The sequence below is a fragment of the Venturia canescens genome, chromosome 3 (genome assembly GCF_019457755.1).
Source record: "Venturia canescens isolate UGA chromosome 3, ASM1945775v1, whole genome shotgun sequence".
In the NCBI taxonomy this organism is placed as follows: domain Eukaryota; kingdom Metazoa; phylum Arthropoda; class Insecta; order Hymenoptera; family Ichneumonidae; genus Venturia; species Venturia canescens.
Genome location: NC_057423.1, coordinates 21,750,435 through 21,776,708, shown reverse-complemented (window position 1 = coordinate 21,776,708; position 26,274 = coordinate 21,750,435). Strand labels below are relative to the sequence as shown.

Sequence of the window (26,274 nt, the reverse complement as noted above, 5' to 3'; positions counted from 1 at the left end):
AGTGACATCCAAGATTATACAGCGTCAGATGGCACTGAGTACCATCCAGATAGTAACCAGTAATATGCCACATAGTATACGCTTCTGTGTGAAGATGTTACAGTGTCGTATCTTGTTGGCTAATTTCATACGCATGCGCATATAGTATTTGCACGTAAGTCACAACACGTAAACTTACGCATATGAACTGCGCATGCGTATGAAATTAGTCAACACGATACGACTCTGTAACATCGTCACATAGAAGCGTATACTATGTGGCATATTACTGGTTACTATCTGGATGGTACTCAGTGCCATCTGACGCTGTATAATCTTGGATGTCACTGAGTAACATCTGAGATAGTACGGAGTTGTATCTGAATAGTAGCCAGTACTATCCGCATAGCATTGGGTAGAATCTGAAATTTTATTTTTGTTCGGATAGCACTGAGTACTATCCGGCTTGGTAACCAGTACTATCTTCTTCTCTCCGTGCAGGACGTAACAAGAAAGTTCTAGTTAATCAAAAAAGTTACCATCTGAGTTATGTGCAGCACTAAAATTTATAACATCAATCGGAGAATGAGTATTTTATTAGTATACATCCTCATTACCATTTACTGGAATAAATCCAGATTCTACAATTTTTTATAATCCCCAATTTTTCACAATATGAAATTGTTCTGAGAAGCGTTCAAATCCAAAAAAAAATCAGGATGCTCTGGTATTCACAATATTCGACGTCGATTTCGTATCGGTACAAATGATGTTTAAATATGTGCTAAAAGTAATTGTCCGACCCATCACTTTTCATTCAAATTGCTCATTGAAATAAAAATCAAACTAGATGTTAATTCATGCGTTATTTTTCTGAAACTAGCATTAACGCTGGCGTTACACGCCCACTTGAATTTAGACATCATTCCACATATGCTCGGCGGCAATTATCTCTTCGCAACAATTCGGGACAACGAATAAACAAAACCATTGCAACGGATAGAAGCTTTACATTTCGATATTTCGAAATTTTTTTCTTTAAGAAAGGTGGAATAGTAATTCCATCACTTTTCATCGAATTTGAAGACACTTTTTCATTAATTCACAATAATATCTCTTGTATATTACAGAAAAATTTGTTTGCATTTTTTCTATAATGAATGCAATTAAGTTAAAATCTCTTGGAGGTCATTTTCTCAATTCCCTCTGTATGCTTACATGTGATCCATCAGATCTAGAAGAGTCCTGATTTTTATTTGAATGAGTGATTTGAATGAAAAGTGATGGGCCGGACAAGTACTTTTAGCACATATTTAAACATCATTTGTACCGATATGAAATCGACGTCGAATATTGTGAATACCAGGGGTTCCTGATTTTTTTTGGATTTGAACGCTTCTCACTCAGAACAATTTCATATTGTGAAAAATTGTAGATTATATACTAATAAAATACTCATTCTCCGAATGATGTTATAAATTTTCGTGCTGCACATAACTCAGATGGTAACTTTTTTGATTAACTAAAACTTTCTCAAATTCCGGATGCTTCCCGTAGGAATGAATTTCTCACGTTCTATTTGAATTTTTTTTTCCTTTGCAATATATTTACGGATTAGTATTTTTTTTAATATAATATTTTTCCATGATTTGTGAAAGCCTTTCTTAATTGTTTTTTTGAAATTATTTACAGTTGGTTTCGTAATTTTTTTTTACATACCATTATGTTTTGAGTTTTTTTCATTCGTCATCCGATGTACTCGTCACTTTTGCATTTATTTGACAACGTTTTGTTCCTTTGAATCAATCTTTTTCATACATTACCAAGATTTAGCAGATTCATTTTTTTTATTCATTACGTTCAGAATGGTTTTTTTTATAACCTTCAGTAATAAATTGCCCATTTGAAGCAAGTCTCGAGAGAATAAATCAAACAAATTCTTATAAATCATCGTGCATTTGTGTTTTGAACTACACGACGAGTGTCACAATAGGATTTCATTGAGACTACTGTCCAGGTGGCATAATAGTATATTACGCACCTAGGGAAGGAAAGTAGACTACTTCAAACCGCGTACAAGCACGCGGTTTGAAGCAGTCTAATTTCACTCCCGTGGAGTTTATACTATTTTTCACCACACATCTACCGAAAATTCAACCTTCCGATTTTAGAAAGTTAAACTTTCGGCGCATGTGCGGTGAAAAATATTAAAAAGCCAAAATAACCAGCAATTAAAAAATTTTAGTAAAATATTGTAACCATATATTTTTTTTACTGATCATTGACAATAATTTGAATGATTTTTGGAACATATTTCACAACGAATAATCTTCACACAGAAACTTTATAGCACTCTACTTTTTATATGGGATTTACCTGTCGAACTATCTTAAAACACGTTATTACAAATATTTATTAATATAACCGAATTTTACAGGCTAGTTATCCATCATGAAGGAAATTATTTATTTAATTAGTAACGTAAGAGAAAATGTATGCGGAAGAAAATTGCCAAATGTACGCGAGGTTATATTCGTATTTTTTTATGAGCAATCAAGTTTCGGCTATCATTGATATGTTAAGGAAGTGGAGGCATTAGAATGAAAATGATGTCATCGCTTTTAAACCGATTGCATCTTATAAAGTGAAGTGCAAAAAAAATCAGTTAAATTTTCAGATAGTTTAGGAGCGTCGTTGCTGAGAAAAATCAATAAGAATTTGGACCAAATAACATGTAACCTTATGGAAGTCAAGACACATTCAGTGATATCTCCGTTAAAAATGATGCTAAAAATATGAAATTTTTTGGGCAACATAAGCAAGGCTTGCAGCAAATAATGTCAATTTTTTCAGATTTATTAGGAGATTTGCTAAGATTATATTAATAATAATCTGTTTCCCGTGCAGTTTTTTGAGGCTAGGATCGTCACCGTCCGTGTTTTCGACTGAGTTTTCACCAGTTTTTCGTCTCTTTTTTCCCAACTCTTCTTTAAGGAGGGTGGCTACACTCGTCAAAATGATAAGAAATTGATCAAATTTGGTGATAATGTTCTTCAACATCAAGTGCGAAAACACCATTTTTTCAAAATTTTCTTCTGCTTAGTTATCGAGTAATTACGTATTAAAGCAGATTTCTTATGCCCGAAATGTATACCTATATATATGGAAACGCTATGCTTATACACTTGAACTTTAGTGATCAATTACTCGATAACTGAACAGAAGAAAAATCTTAAAAAATTCGTATTGTCAAATTTGGCCCTAAAGAATACGTTCACCAAATTTTATTAAATTCTTATCATTTTGAAATTTTCAATGTATTTAACATGGTTTAGCATGGCAACATTGTATCGTCGGTAGCCACCCTCCTTAAAGTGTATGCAATATTTCCAAACTGTAAACTGGCCTAATTTTTGAAAAGTACAGGTCATAACTTTTGGTTAAAAAAAATGACTGTATGGCCTCAACTTCCTTAAACCAATGAAATGTTAGTTTTCATATTAGCAATAGGTTTTGACACGACAGCTGTGAACACAGGTAAAATTTTACATTTGTGGTATAATTTGGATAATGGTATATTACGCACCTAGGGAGGGAAAGTAGACTACTTCGAACCGCGGGCAGAATTGTCACCCAAGTCGAAGGCAAAGGTGACAAGCATGCGGTTTGAAGCTTCACTCTACGGTTTCACTCCCGTGTAGTGAAATTAAATCAACCTTCCGATTTCGGAAAGTTGAACTTTCGGTGCAGGTATGATGAAAAGTAACTTTATAGCACGCTTTTGCATGACTAATTTGTTTTTAACCGGTTTTAAATGGAAGAATAATACTTACATTAGAATTTTTACTCCAACATCTTTCATTTCTCATCTTTAAGAATCAATTTCTTTTTTTTTAACAGAAGATAAAAAGGTTAAAAAACTTCTCGTACATAGTAAAATTCTCTTAAAAATATAGAAATAAGCACACATTAGTAATATACATTTATATTGAGAAAATTTGAGCAATGAAAATAAATAGTAATTTGTATAGATTCAGTGTTGCACTTTGCTGCAGTTACAAATTCAGTAATTCAATTTTTGCAATGAAATTCTTTAAGACTTCTAATACTGAGGATGTAATCCATTACTTTGACTTTACTTCACTAATTTTCAATTTCATGTATGTTTCACCAGCATTACTGACAGCATTTTTTTAAGTAATTCTACTACATCTCTTCGGTAACATGACCAAAAAAAGCCATGAAAACTTAGAGTACACAGATTTAGATTTTTCTTTTAATATTGTCGGTTAACAGCATAGGAAACTCAATTTAGTCACTCAATTGAGTATTTCACTACGTATCTTGAGAGATCGAAGGGGATCCATAGCGCATTCATATTTATTGGTACACTTTTATCATTATTCTCTTTTCAATTCCATCTATTTTTATTCAGAAAAATGCTTCTTAAACAAAAAGTATAACGAAAAATGAGATGTCTCTAATTAGATTTCGAGTGCTTTAATTTATTTAAAATAACACGAAATGTATGTATTTTGAAAAAGAAAATATTAAAATGCATCTATTATAGAAAGGTTCAAATTTTATTGACTCGGATACAGTTATATGCGGAGGACCACATTTAATCATAAAAAACTTCTCTCTAAATGTGTCTGTATATATGGATGTTTTATGTAACAATGCCATTAGGAGAACATCTCTGTGGGTGCATTCAAATCTGTGTGGAGTGAGATAAAAATATGGACATCTGGTGATGCGTAGAGCAAAAGATTCAAGCATCTTGTTGTATAAACGGATTTTGTATCGATTCCATACCATCGACGGGACATATCAGAACTACTGAAGTACCTCGACACACTACAAGCCCCAACATTCTCGTACCTTGATTGAGTTTATACGGATCATCAGGATCTGTCAATTAAATGAAAAGAATGGTTATTGACTGGATCACATAGAATTATGAAGTTGATATCTAATTCTTGTTTTACATGGTAACCATTATAGTACAGCATGGTTGCGTATGGTAATTATGAAATTAAAATCACTAGTAGAAAATTTTCAGTTCACATTGATATTCTACTCATTTCAGGGAAACCAAGAATCCAGCCTGATTGAATTCTAATCAATAATTTACCAATTTGCAAAGTTATTGATCATGAATTTTGATGTGTAGTGTTCACACTCATTGAAGCTTGCTATAAACATTTAAGCAGGTCTCTAACATTGAACCTGTTTGGATAAAAATTATTAAAGCACGCTATTGAAATCAAAAGTCATGGAAGCAGTTCAATACAATGCATTGAAGAAAAAATCAGAGCAAGCTTTGTTCTAATTTTTTTAGATCCTTTGATAATCTCATACTATAGTTTTCACATGATTATCCACTGCATTGTATTTGTCAATAAAGTAGGCCCAAAAAATTGAAATTGTTCTATATATATTTTATCTTGCTCATAAGAAACATAGAATCAAAGTGGTCACCATATTAAACCTTTTTGGAGATTGGTAGAAAACGTGTACGATATACTTTTGTGATGTGCACACATTTTTTCTACCACAAAAATAATGTTGTGTGCGCAGGCTTTCTTGATGTCCAAGTGAAATTGTAAGAAAATACATGTTATTTGTTTGACACTAGGGGCAACCAATTCAGTACGACGCTGAAGTTTGCAACATTGGAGTCCAACAAAATGAACAAAAAAAACATTCGTAATTCATCAATTTTTTATTTCACGAAGTATCGGCACAGGTTGAAAAACTTCAAACTGCAGGTTCAGCAGGAAACAAAATTGGAGAATTACTGGAGGGTTTTTTTACATCATTTCGTTGAACTCCAACATTGCAAACTTCAGCGTCATAATTCAGTACCATTTCTTACCAATAGGAAGATATCTTTAAGAATTATAAATACAAATAGTATGAAAAACTCAAGAACTTATTTACTAAGATTTATTCATACCGTTGTATAGGATTACTTTAACTGATGAAAGTGATCATACTTTACTAATGTACAATACCATTTAAATCAGGTAAAACATAGAGTAAATATTGATACCTCTCAAATACTCCGTTGTATTGTCTAGTACGAGATTGAGTAGAGGATCATAACCTTTGAGGATACCAGCGGTTTCCCTGCCACCAGCAAATTTCACACGTATATTTTTCTCAAGGTACTTCGACAAGTCTAAAATGCTCTCTTTCCTTTTTTTCTCCTTATGATCGCCATGAGTATTCTGAGGCTAAGGAGTAAAAAAATGATTGAGTTTCAGAAATCATACAGCAATTGCAATTTTTGGTTTACTATATTCATTTTTTTTAATGCTACCTGTTGTTTCACCACCTGAAAAGAATGCACAGATAATAGGTTAATAATGTTTTGAGGAAACGTAATTTTCTTCTAATAGGTTAAGGGAACGATTCTTACCGACATACTAGTTCTGATTTGATGCAGAAAAAATATTGAAATATTCAGTGATATAATTTTATACACAAATACATACGAAATTCGTATTAAAAACAACGAAGCAGAACGAAGAAAAAAAGATTCGTAGGGACGGTAGGGACAGGGACGGTCAATTTTACCGAAAATGGCATTTTCACTATTTCCGATCAGCCGAAAGGCCGAAAGTCACTATTCACTATCCAAAACATCCAAAATAAGTGCAGCCAGATAGTCCTAGGTGTAAGCATTGATGTCGCAGTAGATGTTTTCGTGTAACGAATGCGTAATTAGTCACCAGAGTGCGCTGATTTCTGCGCTAGGAACCGCGAATTTGCGAATTTCGTACTTTAGCATTTTATACTGATTTGATAAATAATTTGATCATTGAAATGTTAATAAATGTGACCGTGACGGACTTGGGTGACTATATATATAATATATAGAGATATAAGTATAGCATAAACAATAACCGCTAGTCGATAAGAAATATGAACGTATTGACTAACTCATTCTTATAGTTTACGTTATAATAATCTCCATACGTTGAAATGTATCGAAATAAGGCTTTCTTTGATTTCTTATATAAATAGTTCTAGTATTCCAATACGATACTTTTACCCACTTTCATCTTATAAACATTAGGCTAGGACATATCCTTCGTCACTCTTATGCTAAGGACCTAGAATAATAAGGGCATTGTGTGGTTGCGAAGCGAGCGTGTGAAACCGAAGCGTGGGTCGCGAGACCCCAGAATTCGAATGAGTGGGAGAATGAAGAACAACGTGATTGGTCCGCGTATGAGCGGAGCGTACGGAGTCTGCGCGTGAGAATCAAAAGATTTGTGAGACTAAAAGTCGAACGGAATAGAATTAAGGGAGAACATTATTGTCAGCCGAAGAGTCAAGATCCACATTTTCGTCAATATATTCATCAAACATTTAAATCTTTGTCTTGAGTTATTGAAGATAAATTCGCAAGGCGAGTTTCAACTCCTTATCAATCGAACCCACCCAAAACTAAATCATTCGAAATAATAGTTACTATAATTCCCGCTCGGAGCGTTACACTACAACGAATGTAACGCTCCGAGCGGGAATTTGTTAATATTTCAATGATCAAATTATCAAATCCGTATGAAATGCTAAAGTACGAAATTCTCAAATTCGCGGTTCTTAGCGCAGAAATCAGCGCATTCTGGTGACGAATTACGCATTCGTCACAGTAGCTGCTCAGTGCCAGGCGTCCGCGGAGACGACCTCCGTTAATTTGGCCCCCACATTTGATTATTTCAAACTTTTATTAATGCAAATCGTTTGAGAGTCGTTAGAGAGAGTATGAGAGAAAAGGAAAATTGTTTGAGAGTGATTATTTTTTTCGTAAAAACAATTTTATTTTTTGGCGTGAAGCTGGCCCCCATTTTTTTTATCTCCTGGAAAAATGGACTTGGACGTTTCATTTTTTTTTTAATCGTTTGAGAATCATTTGAGAGAGATTGAGAGTGAAAGAAAATCGTTCGAGAGTTGATATTTTAATGGATATTAAATTATTTATAATTAGGTGATTTCACCTAGGGTCCCTAGAACTGGGACACTTCCGACGTGCGCAGCGGGTATGCTCAGTGCACTTGCGCAAGCACATGCTGTAATAACATGCATGTGAGCATGTGGGAGTGGGATCAGCTGCTTACAGCAGTCGACAATGATAAACGGATCAATCAACAAACCTACATTTTATACTAATATATTTTAACGTTTTCCAAGTAGGCTATCGATCAGATAAAATTAACTGCCGGACTGATTGATCGCTACAAAATATTAAAAGTTTTATCCCTTTTCACCAGCCAACATGCTGAGGATTCATTAAAATCAGTTATAAGGTAAGTTTTTTATTATATTTCCTCTTTGGAACAGCTTTACCAGCTGTTTTATCTCCAAACTCCTGCAATTTGCTCATTGTCGTGTTTCTTTGAGAAAATTTGAAAAAACATCCGAGAAAATCGATGGTCGTGCATTTACAGGAACGAAAACGTAGGCGAAAAATACTGGAGCAAAATGCAGGATTACGAGCCTTGCCCGCGTTTCGCTCATCAGCTGGTCTACAATTACGTGAAAAAAGTTCACTATTTGTTCGGTCGTTCTTGGTCGGAATTCAGGTCGTTCTTGCTTACCGAAATTACGTTCGACTACTTTTGGCAACTCCGCTCTGCCGACCATCCCGCAAACAAATATTACGAAAAAGCAAATTAATCATACGAAAATATAAGTTCGAAAAACTCGCCATGACGGACAGCATCGAGGCTCTCTAGTATCTTCAAAATGAAGTTTCCGATATCATTGATAACGATAACGAGGAGCAAACCAAACAGGTTTTTTTTATTCATTGAATAAGCGATTTTATGAAAAATGCAAATTTTCGTATTCACTAATTTCGTTATTTATAACATTTAGAGTTGATCAAAATTGTGTTTTTTTTCCAACACAGTTTCAACTACTGGTATCCGTCACATTCCGGGAACAGGAGGAAAAAACGCAAGAAAACTTCATGTCCGTCAAACCAAATTGTATGGCAAGTTGACAGAATTTTTTTCCGAATCGCTCACGCAGCCTCGGGACAATTTAATTGATTTATTGCCATTATGATGAACGAGTGAAACCGGTGAGATTTTTTATGAGCCATTTTCTCGCTTAAATAAAAAAAAATAAAAAACACTACAAATATTTGACAATTCAACAATCCAAACCAATTGGTTATTGCAATATGTGTTTCAATCATTTACTAATCTCTTTCGTCGTACTTGAAGAAGAAACTGAAAAATTTGAATTCGAGTCAGAAAAATTCTCATTTCTTTTTGCTGGGCTACTTTTTTTTTTTTTTTTTTAATTTTGTAAAAACGAAAAGTTATTGGAATACATTTATATTTTGGACTTATCATTGAAGAAAGAATTTTTTTCTAAATAGGGTAATCGACAACTCATTGGCGATTGACAATGATCAATTGAATTTGGAGTAGAGGAGATTAGTGAGCGGTTCAAAAGGAGCAGTCACTGCGTGGCTCAAGAATGTCCAAAATTATTGCGCAAAGGTCTTCTGGAGTTGTTCCCTGGCTGTGTCGAAGTGGCCTCACCGCAGTTTACCATTATAACTGTTGATCAAAAATTAAATGATCAAAGTCACCTGTGGAGCAGGAAAATGAAAACAGAGAAGCTGGCTATAGTCGTAAGTTTTTCCAGTTGTTACCAGCTTACCAGCTGTTTTCTCCAAACTCCTGCAGTTTGCTCATTATCGTCTTTTTTTGAGAAAATTTCAATAATTCATCGTGAAATTTTGAAAAAACACTAATTTTGAACAATTGAAATCTAAACTATTCTTATATGCATTTTTTTTCCACAGTTACATAAATATTCTTGTGATTGGTGATTCATCATTGGCGAAATTTCAGCTGTGTTTTGCACTGTTCCAAGAGCTATAGCAACAACGGGGCGAGGTTCGTTCGGGGCTGGTTTTAACAGTGGCTGGTACATCCGATCAAGAAGCTGAAGAACGTAGGTTGGAAGCTGGTGCTATGGTTTTTATGACTGCTGTAACTGCCAGCCATTGAATTACGAAGATGCACAATCCGAAGTTCAGCCTCCACCCTTCTACAAGGACGTTTCATCGTAAATTCAAGCTGGTATAGTTGAATATTTTATTCTGGAACTTCTTTGTTCATTTTTCAATTATCAATTTTCATTGTTTTATTCTCTGAAAAATTTTTCTTAAAATTTTTATTTCGATTCATTTTGTTTGTAGGAAAATAATTTTAGAGTCGAGATATATGATAGTGAATTTATTCGGAGTGACGCTGAAGAGTAGAATTATGCAGTACTTCCTAAGGTATTGAAAGGACAATTTTATTGAGACGCAAGACGCATGCTTAAAAATTTGATATTCGCTGCACAGACTGGGCATCTCTGGGAACAATCAGTACTTGGGAGGATGTTGTTGGTTATCCAATCGTTAACGTGAAATCCGTACTCTGTTTTCATCAAGGAATGAATGCATTGATGAGGAATTCATACAGAACTTTTTTAGAGAAACTTGTTGAATATAACCTCAAAAATTGATATTCCATTACTGAATGTATCGCAGTAAATCACTTCCGAGAAATTACATCACACCTGTCAGCGTCAAAGATGAGTCTGAGTTCTTTGGCTTAGTGTTGTATAATAGGCTAAATATTCTCGACGAAGCGCTGAAAACATCTGACAATTCGTACAAACTCATCAAAAGTCGATACGAGCCTCTGCGTGGTAAATATTTGACTTTTGCAAATCAATTTGAACTTCTCTACTCGATATTTCTCTTTTTAATTGCAATAATGATATTCTACTATTTTGTGAAATATCATTCAAATGTGTTCCTATATACAATGAAATCAAAAATCGTCATTTTATCTTCGTAACCAGGTTAGAAAATTAGGTTATGTTCGGGAGCTTCGTGATGCTCTACCATTTTTTTTTCTTTATTTCGGGGACTATTTATTATCTTCTTCGGAAAAGTGGAGCTCAATTTTCCGAAAAAAATGATTCGTAGTACATATCCATATTTTCGGTAAAATAGATGAGTTTAGAGCAAATCGTACCATAAACTATGCCTCATAAACTATTGTTTGTGAAAGGGGATCGTTAATGAGATTTATTCTGTGTCGGTATTTTTATTATGTTTAAAAATGTAATAACAAAAGTTTAATGCTACTGGAATCTGAAAAGAAGCTCACCTATTTGGTTTTGATTTGTTACATACAAAAGTTTGAGTGTTCTTACAGATCTGGATGACACAGAGCTGGCGTCAATCCAAATTGGGAATTTATTACCAAGGAGTGCAGGTCGTGGATGGTTAGATGCAACCAAAACAGCATATGTCGAATGTCGTGCTCCATCTGTCAGTGGTGACAATGAGTTGCCAACCGAATTCGCAGTACAGGAAATTAGTAAGTGGTTCAAAAGAAGCAGTCACTGCGTGTCACTTCAAAAGAATGTCCAACATTGTAGCGCGAAGGTCCCCTGGAGTTGTTCCCTGGCTGTGTCGAAGTGGCCTCACCGCAGTTTACCATTATAACTGTTGGTAAAAAATTAAATTCTCAAAGTCATCCATGGAGCAGGGAAATGGAAATTGAGAAGCTGGCTATATTTGTACGTTTTTCCCTTTTTTATCGACTTATTCCAGCAAATTTTATAAAGGTTTAAATATAAAATTCTTTAAATTATTACAGTTTGTTCTGACAGCATCTGACACCTGCACGCAGTCTAAGATGGGCGGTTATTGGGCAGATTTCATAAATAGCGGACAACCCTATCTTAATCTCCTCAAAATTAGTACCTCATACAAAACTGATCAACGGTTCCGCTGCTTGGGCTTCAAAATAGAGCAAAAGAATCATTATCAAATAATATCCATTGATAATGATCCGAGAGAGTTTCCCGGTACGTTCTTTTCTTCTTTGCTATTTTTATTTTGTTCAGGTGTAGAACGAGTTCTATAACTTTTCGTTCGATTTCAGGAAGTATCTATACAACCGTTTCTTCGAATATCGAGTTCCTCAAAGAAAGCCGCCTTAACGATCATCTAGTTCAGTCTCGTACCCTTTTGAAGAGAATGTGATACGAACCTGATAGTTAGTCAACTAAAATACAAGAAATATCAAGAGTTTACTTTAATGTGAGTATTGCTGGCGAATAAAACGATTGAAAAGTGTAAACACTCGCTTTTTCGTGATAATCTGAATGACCATTAAGAGATCTGATTAAAAAGTTCAATCTATATTTTCAACATTCATCAACGTCCTTTTTTCTGTTTTCTAAAATTTTCCAACCGATCTCATTCTCTTGATTGAGCTACTCGAAAGACTAGGCTCGTGTAACCCTTTAACGATTGAAAAATTACTTTTGCTGACTACATTTTCGTACGAAAAGCGATTTAAGTGGCATTAACAAAGGATAGCATTAACATTATTTAATTTAACTTTAACCTTTTAAGCGGCAGAACCAATTCGCCTCATAGTGCCCAAAATGCGGGAAAAAAAAAGTATTCAGATTGTTACGAAATTTAGTACTCGGAGGTTTTTGGGGTCGCTGATTACGAATCCGCTCTCAAAATTTCGTAATTCAAAATGGCGGATTCAATATGGCGGCCGAAAATAAAAAATTCGTTTGAATCGGATAAAAATTGGTACTCGGGGGTTTTTGGGGTCATCGATTACGAATCCGCCCTCGAAATTTCAAAATTCAAAATGGCGGATCCAATATGGCGGACGAAAATGAAAAATTCATTTGAATCGGATAAAAATTGGTACTCGGGGGTTTTCGGGGTCACTGATTATGAATCCGTCCTCAAAATTTATAATTCGAAAACAATATCTCATATGCCGACCATGCACGGGGCAATTTTGAATAGTATTTGTGTTACATTTATTCACATATAAAACTTGAAAAACTCAGGGTTAATATAAAATCAATATGAAGAGAAAGGTGCCATTGCAAAAATTTTACATGATCAATTCATATGTGTCATAGAGAATCTTCTATTTTCAATTTATATACTCCGTAATCAGCGACCCCGAAGAATACTAAATTTCGACCGATTCAAATGAATTTTCGGATTTTTGACCACCATATTGGATCCGCCATTTTGAATTTCGAAATTTCGAGGGCGGATTCGTAATCAGCGATCCCGAAAACCCCTGAATGCCAATGCCTATCCGATTCGAATGAATTTTTGCATTTTCGGCTGCCATATTGGATCCGCCATTTTGAATTTCGAAATTTTGAGGGCGGATTCGTAATCAGCGACCCTAAAAACCCCCGAGTACCAATTTTTATCCGATTAAAATGAATTTTTAATTTTCGGCCGCCATATTGGATCCGCCATTTTGAATTTCAAAATTTTGAGAGCGGATTCGTAATCAGCGACCCCGAAAACCCCCGAGTACCAATTTTTATCCGATTCGAATGAATTTTTGCATTTTCGGCCGCCATATTGGATCCGCCATTTCGAATTTCGAAATTTTGAGAGCGGATTCGTAATCAGCGACCCCAGAAACCCCCGAGTATCAAATTTGGTGATAATTGATTGACTTAATCACGAGATAATCGATGTGCGCCATATGGCGTCATTGCCGCTTAAAAGGTTAAGAATGGAACATTCATCATCATATACTCTGTCCATAAATTCAATGATATTTCTAAATTTTTGTTAGAAAATAAACAGTTATGACAAAGCCAACACGAAATAAATTCTAAGAACGTTCAACTTCATTGTGAAAAATGACACTAATCAATTTATGTTATTGACTGACAGGGGCTCCGAGTAATCAGGGGATAAAAATCAAGTAACGATTCTTGCTGAAGTCTTGTGACAGCTGGAAAACGCAACGGGATTCATTGAACGGAAGTCCTGGTCAATTTGATGATTTAGGTGTACCGTTTGTTTGCAGTATAACTCCTCACTTAAAGAATTTTAATCATACTCAGGATATCGTTGATGCTATTATGAAACGGGTGAGTTAATCAGATATAAATTATATTTGTGTTATTTTTTATTTATTGAAGATACAAAAATTCACGTTCTTATTTATATTTATTTGAAATATTTCTCTTTCTCAATCGATCAAAGAAAGTAACTTTCGATACATTGAAGCTCGTTTGTGCGCTCATCTCGACACTGTGGATACCCCTTCCGATGATGGAAAGAAGTCAAAAGAGATTTGAGAGGCATCAAGGGTGACTTGAAAAGGCCGTTTGAAAGAGCATGGAAAGGTTACGATACCAAGTACGCAGAAATGGAAAAGGAATAGAAGCAACACCAAGTACCCAGAGGGTGACCTCATCCGCTCGGAAGTTACACCCGCTGAAATTGCTGACTAAATGGAAAAGTAGGGACGATTGTTTCAATTACAGATTTGCGGGGTTAGTTATATAAAAAAACAAACGTCAGTTGGACAAAAAAGGAAAACTATTTAATCCTCATATTTTATTTTCTAGTATCTGATTAAGGTCAATGAGATCAAAACGAAAAAGGGTATCGAACTTTTGCAGCATCTTGCGTTTACGAAATCATTTTTTTTTCTATATGATACTTTAGGAGTAAGCTCACGGGGAGAATTTCTTTTCCCCATCCATTTCCTGATCTCCCCCATGATAAAACACTCGAAAATAACTGAAAAAACGTGAGAAGACGGCGAAAGGAAATTCAACGATTTCAAAGTATAGATTTTGTCTCTGTCACACGTTCAAAAGTTAATTTTTCAGTCAAATTAAAATTGAGAAATATCGTTATTATTTCGTATTACCTTCAGAACAGCCTAAAGCTTCTAATCCAATCGTTAAAAAGCAATATTCTAAAGGGATATAATATAATAATATTATGTAAAAATAAATAATAGATTTTTCGATATGGCCCATTATTGAAATACGGTTGCAGCTGCTTCAAAACTCTGAGAACACCATTTACCAGCCGTTTGAGAGTAAATAAAATAATGAATATTGCGAAAAAATTAAAAGTACAATTGAATTGTTTATGATGGCAAAATTTACGTCAAGATCGTTTTTTGTATTTCAGATTCGTTCGCAAATGTCAAACGATGGCCACACGAGATTGACTAAAACTGCAATAGAGTCAATAGGGTTCTCGCGGATAACAAAAATGATGCTCCTAACTAGAAAGTTGTACTGACCAAAGATATTGAACGTTTTCCCACCTAAATGGATATTTAACTCGGTTAAATATCCATGAGACCTCGGTTAAAGGCATCGTCAATGTTGAAGAGGTATTGTCTGGTCTTGTCTTGTCATTTCCTCACTTTTTTTTCGAGATGTTCTTTTCTAGGCTGTATGGTTGTATAGGATTTTTTATGAAATGTCCTGCAGTCGTTTATGTGAAATTGATCACAATTAGAACCGATGGTAAAAAAGTAAACTCGAATTTCGAACAGAATTTCAAATCGATAATTTAACTAATATTTTTGTACCTGTATGAAATCAAAACTTTTGGAGATGAAGGAAAAATTGTGACATTTGTTGTAACCCTTGAAAGCAGATTGAAAAAAAAAACTGGATTTCGTTTTGAACTTGACTTTCTATTTTGCTGATTCAAGAATGTTTTCATCTGTATGCTGGGCTCGACATAAGTAGAATGTTTGCTGATTCCTCGGGAGAACGACAAAAAAAAAGGATAAATTTATACCAAATCCGCGAGATTTGGCAAAGCGCTTCAATTGGTCGATGAAATAATTTAATGGCATCCTAGATGTGAGTTGTGCGACAAATTAGCTGAATAGCGGCTGCTATATCGTACAAATGGAACATGATGATTGGTCAAAATTCATATTGATATTTCATGATATTTCCAGGCGATCCAGGGCGATTCGACGACGACGTCACTAGTAGCGGCAAAGTTATCGGCAACTCCAATGGCAATTCGCATGGGAACCTCGAGTGATTGGACCGGTGGCTTAACGAGATCCAATCCAAAACATGATGCAAAAACCGTGATGACGGGGAAAAGCGAAACTCGAGGACGAGGGAATTGTTAAAACGGAGGTCTGAGTGAGAGAAGATAATACACGGAGACAACTTCAAAGACGGGCCAACGAACCCCATTATCGAGTGGAAGGACAGAGAGGAAAAACACGATACAAATGTAATATAATTTTTGTAGTATTCACGTATATCCTACATATAGTGTATAAAAATGAATACGTATATAAATAATTGATCAATGGGTATAAATAACTCTATGCGAGTTATATAATCGTTCCGAAAAATGCTGCTCAGCACTCGTTTTTCATATACCAATATCGCGAGCCAAATTCAAGATACCATTGAACAGCTTATTATGGAAAAATTTACATGAAGATTGTTTTTTCTGTTTCAAGATGCGAAGCACTGTGATACATTACGAAAAATGTATTTACCAACGAGAAAGTCACCGAAAATAATACCAACGTATATACTCCAATTGATGCGCAAATGATAGACGCGTCAGTGGAGGAAACTTGAGATCGACAACCTTCTTTACTCTCCATTCTATGAATATGGATTTATCTGTATTTGTTAATAAACTTGTAATTCATCGTATCCATATACATATTCGATATATACAAATTCGTAACACCATTTCCTTTCTCATTTCGTTTGATCTTTCAGCGAAAATGCATTTAAAAAACGAATGCGACATAGAAAGACACTAATAACTTACTCCAATAACAGAAGTGAGTCTTTGGTGCGGTGACGTGTTCGCATGATCAAAAAACTAACGATATTTTTTTATAATTCAAATAAAAATTTATTTTGAAAACTAAATTAAAAATTGCGTTCCCACACCTGATTCAAAAACCACTTTCCAACATACACGACTCTTGGTAGTTTTATTCAGCTCGAATATTTTTAGTTAATGCGTAAAAAGGCATTTTAACGTCCCATTTTTCACTCAACCACCTCTTTGAACGATTTAAAATTATTAATTGAGCCTCACCATGCTGAGAAAACCTGGAAACACTCAAGAAAAGAAGAAAAATTCTAGAAATATTCCGCAAAGGTAAATTTGCAAAGTGAATTGGAATATACGTCTGTCACAGATGCGAAGGCTTCAGCATTCTCATACCTCACACTCCGGGAAGGTCTCGTTTGATTTATTCAGTGGCCGAAAAGTTACAGTATAAAAGATAATAAGGAAACGATAGGAATGGAAAGAAATGTGAGGTCGAGGATAGCTGTACATTTTTATCTGACTAAATTAATAATTGAGTAAACTTAAACGGTGTGAATACGAGATTCCATATCGCAAATTGAAACTTCAAAAACCATCCAATGGGGACTTTCAATTATATGGAATTTGAAGTGAATGATTGCTGAAGATTCTCAGAGGAAAATGTTGAATCATACTATCCCAATTAAAAAAAAAAAATTTAGTCGTCTTGAGAAGGTGCCAACGAATTCCAGGCTAGCATATACGATTGAAAAATTTTATATAATTCACTAATTGCTCGATTCATTATTTCTACTCACTTTTTTCTAAAACCTTCGCGAAATGACAGAGAAAATGAAAAAATCGAGCTGGAATATATGATTCAATAAATTGCGTCTACACGGGAAATTTTAGTGTGGTACAATTACGTAAAGCAACGCAATGTAGCTGAACGAAAAAGAAAATCAAACAAATATGTAAACCAAACGTTTCGAAAAATGAAGACGTAAAAATGGATATTCCTTTGGTTTGATTTGCAAGCTAAGGTTATTCATGAATAAAGAAATCTGAGAAAATTAAAAAACCATTGGGATTTGAATTTTTTTTTTACAAGTAATATTTACAAAAATGTAGAAATAAATCTATAAGGTTCACACCTGACAGTTTGCAATTTTTTAGACTTTTTCCTTTAGCTTCGAAAAGTGGAATATATTCATATTGTTTCTCGCCATCATTTCTCATTTATTATAAGATACTCGAAATAATTTTCTATAGTTTTTCCAAAGTTGTAGGGTTTTCTTTTAAAGATGAACATACCCAACTCAATGTTTTATCAATCAATAAAGTTTGAAGAATAGTTATATAAATATTTTATATCACGCGGTACGTAAATGGACGCTTTTGCGTACGCTTCGCGTACACAAAACCCCCATTTCCGCACCTTGTAATATAAAATTTCATATAACACGCGTACGAAAAACTTTTTCGTCCTAGTGTTATAATGTATTATTGTGCATGCCATTTATTAAATTAAAGATGGTCATCGAATTGATAATAAATTTTGGTAAAAACTTTTTCAAAGTAAAAAAACGCCAAGTATGAAAAAGTGGTGTTCCAGTAACGAATTGGCATTTTGGTTTCTAATTCGATAAAAATTGAAATCACAATTTTTCAATATAATTCAACAATTATAATGGAATAAAACATCGTTGCAAATTTGCATACACGAATAGTAATCACTAGTAGTTATTTATGTTACTAATATTTTTAAAATTAATATTAGAATGACTATTTATCAACGGGATAATGAATCAAATAAAAAAAATATACAAAACAAAAGTACAGCATCCGATGGATTTTTTATTTACTTGAGTGTAACATCCAAAACATTGTTTCTTACAGACCATTTTCGATGTTTTGTCGATGATACATTGTATGGTGCGCTGTACCAATGCCATCGCCAAATGAAAGCGCGCGATCATTATTGTTCCACGCGCGAAACCGTGAGCATCGATAGTTGTTTCTATTTCGTTCTACTTTTTTATTTTTAGTTTTTTTTTCGTGTTGCTTCCCGTATTCAACAATAATTTTCTTATTTCCTATCATATTTTTTTGGTGTTTCGAATTCATGATTGTCCGGTGCTCATGTTTTTAAACTCTTTTTAATCCATGGTGTTCATCAAAAGTTTCTGTTTTTATACGCGCGTAGTGTATTTTTAATTCGTAATGCCACGAGAGGTTCTTGTGCCTGTGGAAGAAGCCGTGCAAAGTTTAAAGAAGTTTATTTCTTACTTTAATACATCGGAACTGCCGAAGTATTCGGACAAAGTATGGGAAGAAATTAGTAAAGATCTTAATAACAGGTGGAAATCACATAACGTTTATAACAACGTAGTTCAGGATCGCCGGAATATCCTCTCTCTTGCACGAAAGGAAAAAGGTATTAATATTCCATTGCCCAAAGATGAAACGGACACAAAATCTGCCACGAGTGCAAGCGAATCTACAACGTCCGGATGCGACGACGAGTCGTACGTCGATCAGAGAAATGCACCGGAAAAAGGTCAACAATTATTCACAGTGCAGCTCTCAAATGAAGAATGGGATGCAATAAGTCCTCCAAAGAGTACGTATTGAACATTTTTCCTTTCAGTTAAGGGAATATGATATTATGATAATACTAAATTTTACAAAATTTTTTAATGTTTTGAAGATGTTTTATTTTTTGAGATCTGACAATTGTAACTTTTCTAAAAGTAAAATTTATTTATAAATGTCAACTGGAAAGCGCAAGAACTTTTCAAATAGGCATGATAAATGTTATTGAACCAAAATTTCACTTATATATGGCAGATGATATTTGACTAAATGATTAAACCATGTTTCATTACGTGAAATATTTTAAATAATTTTCTTTATATACCAATTTATAGGAAATTCCGTATTTTAGGCGCCTTTTTGTTGAAATTTAACTTAGTGTATAATAAAAATTGTGAAGTATAATGAACTCGTAACAAAATAAGTTTCACAGACAGCGCGTTTTCATTTTAGGGTTTTCAAATTTTGAATCTTGAATTTCTAGGCAATAGCACTAATATTTTAGAAATTTTCACCCAGAATAAAATCTGGAAGAGAAAAAAAAAATACTTGAATATGTATCAATGAGATTGCAATGTCAGATTGAAATTAAGTCATAATACAAAAATATTGTCATTACAATAATTCAATATTGATTAATCATTTCAGTTCTCCCTTTTGGAAGTCAAAAACCTACGCTGCAGAAAGGAGTCTGGAATAATGTCATACCGATTGCTATTTCACGTCAAACGAAAATCCCATGTGCATACGTTTTTAAACGTTCCAAGGTTTCAAAAGCTACAAGCTGTATGACTAATTTTGTCACAATTTGGGGTCGATGTAAATCAAAATCGTGTAGAAATAAGATCAAAGCTTACATCAAAGAGAAACCAGCCGATGACAACAGTGTTAAGCTCGAATTTTTAACCCGAGATACGCGGAATGATGCTACCCATGAGGTTGTGAAGTGTCCACTGAATGGGAAATATAGAGAAGATGTTCAAAAAAATTTGATACATGAGGGTTCATCAAATTTTCGCAAACGCAAGGCGCGCGAAGAGATGGTTCTTGGAGATAACGAGCCGCCGTACCTTCCAAATATAACAGTGCTGCGTCAAGCAAAAAAGCAGGGTGTTGACAAAAATTTGGGACTTGACTCACTGAAAAAAAAAGATCTCAATGCTTCGATTGAAGCCATATCAGAGCAGCCAGAATTCATGGGAAAAATTGAACTCATCGGATCATTTCCTTTTATAGTCGTTTATCGCACTCCATCTCAGCTTCACGCATATAAGGAATACTGCAAAAAAACCACAAACAGCACAGTAATGATTGATGCAACCGGCAGCTTAGTCAAAAGAATTGATCGGAACAATAAATCAAGATGCGGCCCAATTTTTTTGTACAGCATGGTAATTAATTTCGACAAGTTGACAATACCAGTTCATCAGATGCTGTCGGAAAGGCATGATGGACATTCGATAATGACGTGGATTCATCTTTTCATACGAACGGGTGCCCCAAAACCAAAAATAGCGATATGCGATTATTCAAAAGCTCTTCTCTATGGAATGTGCAGGGAATTTAACGAGACGTCACTGAAAAATTATATTCAGAAATGTTTTGAAAAATTAATAGCGAACGAACCAATCAATTTCCCTACTTACCTACGTGTTGATGTTGCACGTATACTACATGCTGTTTCGAACTGGAAATGCTGGAGAGCCATTGCACACATTGAAGTTAAACAATTTTTCCTCAGATGTGCTGCACTCATGATACAAGCATCAGACGTGGAATATTTCAAGAAATTGTTGACTTACACATTTGCAGTTGCAGGTCAAAAATACTTGGATTCCACTGTAAAAATTTCAAGCAAGCACAACAAGACTGATTAAGAAGTTTCATCCACAAACAGTGTCCTAGAAATCAGAAACAATCTTGAAACTTTAATGTCAAAAACAGGTATCGCCATGAGAAAGTTTGGATCCGACACTACCACAGACAGTGAACATCTCCGGCCGGTTGACGATCTCTGCGATTATGTCAGAAATGAGTCCGATGGTAGTAAAGTAAAATCCATTGTAGAATGGGTTGACAAAATATTGACAACAGCTACTTCAACTGTAACGGATGGGCATGAAATGAATGCATTTTATGTACCTGCTTTCAGTACATTTTTAACCGGATTCTGCCGTACAATTTCGTTTTTTTATGATTGATTTTTATTTGAATGAATAGTGATGGGCCGGACAAGTACTTTTAACTCATATTTAAACATAATTTGTATCGATCCAATCGACGTCGAATATTGTGAATAATATCAGAAGCTCCTGAAAGACTGAAAAGAATCGATTTTCTTATAAGTCTTTGCCACCATAGAGTAAGAAATGACTAGCTTGCATGTGATTTTTTTGGATTTAAAAGCTTCTTAGAACAATTCCATAATGTTGAAATTTGGAGTTACTCATAAATTACTTGTCCTTCGATTGATATCATAAATTTTAGTGCTGCACGTAACTCAAGTGGTAACTTTTTCATTTCATTAGAAAATACTTGGCCTCGAATTGATATAATAAATTTTAATGCTGCACGTAAATTAGATGGAATTTTTTTCAATTGATTTAGCTGTTCGAATCAAATAAGAGGAATGAGGCATCGGTTTCCAAAATGATTTCAAGCGCGATTTTTCGGTTTTTTATTTTTTACTTGTTATTTGATTCTTTTGACACTTTAAAAAATAGATACAGATTAGTTTTTTTTACAGATAATGTTTTTTCAAGATTTGTGAAAATTTTTTCGAATTGTTCTGTATTTTTTTTTATAAAATAATTTTTTTGACAATTTAAAAAGAAAATATTTTTAAAGTTTTTTTCATGGATGGAATTATCAGCAAACGAGGGACCATCAATGTACTTGTCCCAACCTTTTTTTTCCTAGGGGAAGTTTATGGTTTGATATCACGTCTTTTTCCTCAAAAGTTCCTTATTTATGTTCAGTTGACTATAGGATTTTAGTTTAAATTTCTATAAATTATTTATGATTTTCGTCTTATAACGTTGGTTTTCACGAAAAAAGACCTATTTTTCGTCAAAATTGTACTGGACATATTTCGTCACAGGTCTGTCCTCGGACTTTGGCGATTTTTTTCCTTGTACTCTAATATGTTTTGTCAATCAGGAACACAAGAGCACGGTCGAAAGCGGGTTGGAGGCCGGGATATGATTTTCGGCTTATAACGTTGGGTTCCACTAAAAAACACTTATTTTTCGCAAAAATTGAACTGGAAATATTTCGTCACAGGTTTGTTCTTGGACTTTGGCGATTTTTTTCCTTGTACCTTAATATGTTTTGTCAATTAGGAACCAAAGAGCACGATGGAAAGCGGGTTGGAGGCCGAGATATGATTTTCGGCTTATAACGTTGGTTTCTACGAAAAAAGACCTATTTTTCATCCAAATTGTACTGAAAATATTTCGTCACAGGTCTCTCCTTGGACTTTAGCGATTTTTTTCCTTGTACTCTAATATGTTTTGTCAATTAGGAACCAAAGAGCACGGTGAAAAGCAGGTTGTAGGTCGTGATATGATTTTCGGCTTATAACGTTGGTTTCCACGAAAAAAGACCTAAATTTCATCAAAATTGTACTGGAAATATTTCGATAGAGGTTTGTTCTTGGACTTTGGTGATTTTTCTCATTGTCTTCTAATATGTTTTGTCCATTGGAAACTCAAGAGCATGTAGCAATGCGTGTTGCGGGCTGAGATATGATTTCCGCCTTATAACGTTAGTGAAAAGAAAGATCAAATTCAAGACACAACGAATACAACAGAATTGGCCATTTTTAAATGTCGTTTTTGCATTCTGAATCTAGACATTTTCGTGTCATCCAAAATATGCCCCCGATGAAATATATTTCCAAAGTTTGCAAGTGGCCGCGGAGATCCAATTATATCTACAGTTTCATAGTTGCAGAAAAAAGGCACCCGCAAACATTTATTATGTCAGAATTCAAAGAAGTAAAAAAAACTGAGCGTACTTGATTTAACAGAGCAACCGAATTCAAAGACGTTTAAGGTACCTGCATTGCTTGTGGAGGAAAACAATTTCATTTCAGGATAATTTAGAAATAAATTAGGAAATTCAGAAATTTAGCATAGAATTTAGAAAAAGGAAAATTAAGATAATTAGTAAAGCTGAAAACTTTTGTGATGAATTTTTGAAATTACATGTTACGGTTGGAGTAAAAAATTTAAATAATTGGCACACATGCTGCGACACAAAAATATCAAAGTTTGAAGGTATTCGCTCCATACTGCAGTAATACAAACTTTAATACTATTTGAAAAGAAATACTTTAAAACTTGCTGAACAAAGTTCCATTACATATTACCATAAAGATAGGGGGTGATACTTAGCACATATACTTATCCACAGAAATTTCCAAATTCGCAGGTATCTGCTGCAATTCAATGTATCTGCGCAATGAGTTTGGAAGACAGTAATTAAAAATCCATCCATAAATGAGCAACTGAAGACTTTTGTAATGAATTTTTCACTTCATATTTATGTTACGGTGAGAGTCAAAAAATAAAATGAATGGCACAGTATATAAATTTTATAGTTTGCAGATTTTTGCTGTATTTCAATGATCCAAATCTATAGTATTAGAGTGGAAAGTTGTTAGAAGTCATGATGTTACATTGAAATGACATAGCGCACATAACATTCAGAAATTCTGTAGGTTTCCATGATGTTGGCAGGTATATTATCAGCAAAAAAAGCATCCAAAGACTTTTTGGAACAAGTTTCAAAATTTATTACTCGACAGACCAGGTGGAAAAAGAATAACTACACTTATATCAAGACCAGAAACTGTTTTGAGAATCTGTTGTACAAAATGTGCGATTGATGATCATAATTGGAAACCTCTTGAATCACGTTACCACAATCAGCATGAAGAAATAGTAGAAAATCCTAGGACACACATATTAGGCAACCAATTAATAATATGCATTGATCCGCTGCAAACCGATGGAGTCAAAACAAGGATCGGAAAGAGCAGAGCCATAGTTAAAAAGAAAAAAGACAGCGCAATTGAAAGAGAACAGAAATCAAAATTGTTTCATGTATCTGTGCATTAGTTTCTGAAGACAGTAATTTCAGATCTATTCAGAAATAAGTAGATGAAGACTTTAGTAATGAATATCTTCGTTAATATATTCCAGTCGGAACCAAAAAGTTAAAAGATTGGCATACCTGCTATTTCACAGAAATATCAAAGTTCATAGATACTTGCTACCTACCAGTTATACAGACTTTGGTGCTATAGGGAAAAACACTTCAAAATTACATGAACCACATTTTTGAAACTTATTATGACACATTCAAAAAAAAAGTGACAGATACGATGCATGTTGAAGTAAGCAAAATGCTGTAATTTTGTATGTCTCCATGGTTATCCGCAGACAAAATATTTGATCACATCCAAAAATAATCAGGTGTAGACTTACAGACATGAATTTTTCAACCCACAATGCCAATCGCAAACATGGTCTGGAAATATTCAATATACATGTCGCTTCATCACTTTGTCGAACTTTAGAGGTGTTCATTGCATTTCGAAGATACAAATTTTGATATCATGAAAATTAAGCACCCAATGACTTATTCAAATAAATTTCCAAATTTATCATGTAACAACTCAAGTGATTCTATGCATTTACATGGCCCAAAGATTTTTCAAAACTTGGGTGTATGAACAAGCAATCATGAAGGCTTTTTGTTATAAATATTTCAAATTATCTTGTTGAAATTAATATAAAAAAATAGAAATACGAATATCTCTCGTATTGTCTGGAGAACAAATAGAAATTGGTATGACAATATACACTGTAAGCTAAGGAGGTGGAAAAAAGGGACCGGTGAACACAGCCAAACTAAATGAAAGAAATTATGACAACAATACATTGAATTACTTGACCAAAGTTTTTTGAAATTTATTTGAATTCGTTTACACACAACCACCTCTTTAATGTAATTACACAACATAGAATTTCTGTTTGGAAAGAACGTTTTAGAGGTTATAATGAACGAACGTTTTTTTTCTCATTGTTATTATTATTATTATTCAACACTAATTAGTCACGTCATTAATAATATCGATTCCTTCCACTTTTCAATAACCACTTTTATTTTTCTACACTCTGCACGCAACAGCACTCCGGCGGTCATAACCTCAAACGTCAACATGACGCGAAATCTCGCAAATTTGCCATCTATGTATATATTACGATATCGAAGTAGAACAGATAATTCTTAATTTTCACGACACACATTATTCACGTTTTCACTTCTCAACATTTTACTCACTCTCAGTACACTGTATGAGATCAATTAATCCACTTTTGAGGTTTTATTTATTATAGATATTATTGTCGTGAATTGGGCTCGAAACTTATTGAAACTTCTTTTATGAAAAAAATAAAATTGATTATATCCACTGCTATTTCCAATAATGTTTTATTTATTTAAACGAAATTTGCAAATCTTGCACCGTTGATCCACGGGGCTACGATCGCAATCACTTTATAATAACATAACAGACGATAACAGACGGTATACAAGAAAACATTGAGGACTATCAGAAACTTTCTCATCGGCGATTGGTCAAGACGGATAGATTCTCACCGGTGATTGGTTATGATGGGCATCAAGAAGCCCTTGTATGTATTCGGTCTGAACCCATATACGGATACGTCAACTGCGTAAATGTGTTGGTACTTTTTGCATAATCTTGAGCCCGTGCAAAGTTTTTTCTCAGCAATTACGCCACCGATCATGCTGATTTTGGGCGCAATCGAAAGAGAATTTCTTCATTAGCTGAAAGTTCAATTTTCAAATTGCGACATGACTCCTGAGCTTTGCAATTCAAGAAAATGACATGTCGATTTTACCCCCACCACCGCGAATCGTTTTATTCAGAGATAATAGTCTCGGCGAGAGCCTCGGGCCAGCAGACGACAGGGCTGTCAATGTACTTGTCCCGAGACTCT

General features: G+C 34.3%; 1 protein-coding gene and 2 long non-coding RNA genes across 14 annotated transcripts; 1 reads left to right on the top strand and 2 right to left on the bottom strand.

Moving 5' to 3' along the window:
* Window positions 1-4,543: 4,543 nt before the first annotated feature.
* LSm7 (U6 snRNA-associated Sm-like protein LSm7) lies at window positions 4,544-6,642 on the bottom strand. The gene is made up of 4 exons (XM_043414878.1): window positions 6,404-6,642; window positions 6,305-6,319; window positions 6,035-6,218; window positions 4,544-4,890 (listed from the first exon to the last, which is right to left on the bottom strand). The coding sequence occupies exons 1-4, from the start codon at window positions 6,407-6,409 to the stop codon at window positions 4,751-4,753; spliced, it is 345 nt and encodes a 114-aa protein (XP_043270813.1). The 5' UTR covers window positions 6,410-6,642; the 3' UTR covers window positions 4,544-4,750.
* Window positions 6,643-8,048: 1,406 nt separating this feature from the next.
* On the top strand, window positions 8,049-16,533 carry LOC122408230 (uncharacterized). Of its 10 annotated transcripts, XR_006260398.1 has the most exons (16): window positions 8,049-8,297; window positions 8,574-8,786; window positions 8,903-9,076; window positions 9,380-9,637; window positions 9,812-10,091; window positions 10,211-10,294; window positions 10,361-10,710; window positions 11,226-11,592; window positions 11,673-11,883; window positions 11,961-12,118; window positions 13,757-13,956; window positions 14,072-14,330; window positions 15,017-15,224; window positions 15,552-15,705; window positions 15,807-16,096; window positions 16,332-16,533. It is a non-coding gene; the product is annotated as an uncharacterized lncRNA (long non-coding RNA). The 10 variants fall into 10 exon arrangements; XR_006260399.1 differs by lacking the exon at window positions 10,361-10,710 and having other exon boundaries at window positions 8,051-8,297; XR_006260403.1 differs by lacking the exons at window positions 10,211-10,294; window positions 10,361-10,710 and having other exon boundaries at window positions 8,057-8,180; window positions 8,262-8,297.
* Window positions 16,534-18,482: 1,949 nt separating this feature from the next.
* On the bottom strand, window positions 18,483-25,955 carry LOC122408231 (uncharacterized). Of its 3 annotated transcripts, none has more exons than XR_006260408.1 (3): window positions 25,910-25,955; window positions 20,660-21,079; window positions 18,483-20,519 (listed from the first exon to the last, which is right to left on the bottom strand). It is a non-coding gene; the product is annotated as an uncharacterized lncRNA (long non-coding RNA). The 3 variants fall into 3 exon arrangements; XR_006260407.1 differs by lacking the exon at window positions 25,910-25,955 and having other exon boundaries at window positions 20,660-20,817; window positions 20,887-21,467; XR_006260406.1 differs by lacking the exon at window positions 25,910-25,955 and having other exon boundaries at window positions 20,660-21,467.
* Window positions 25,956-26,274: the final 319 nt, after the last annotated feature.

What these genes read in the sequence shown, in the direction of transcription:
- LSm7 (XM_043414878.1), bottom strand. An exon ending in TACAACGGAGTATTTGAGAG is followed by an intron (nt 4,891 to 6,034) that starts GTATCAATATTT and finishes TTTAATTGACAG; the next exon opens with ATCCTGATGATCCGTATAAA.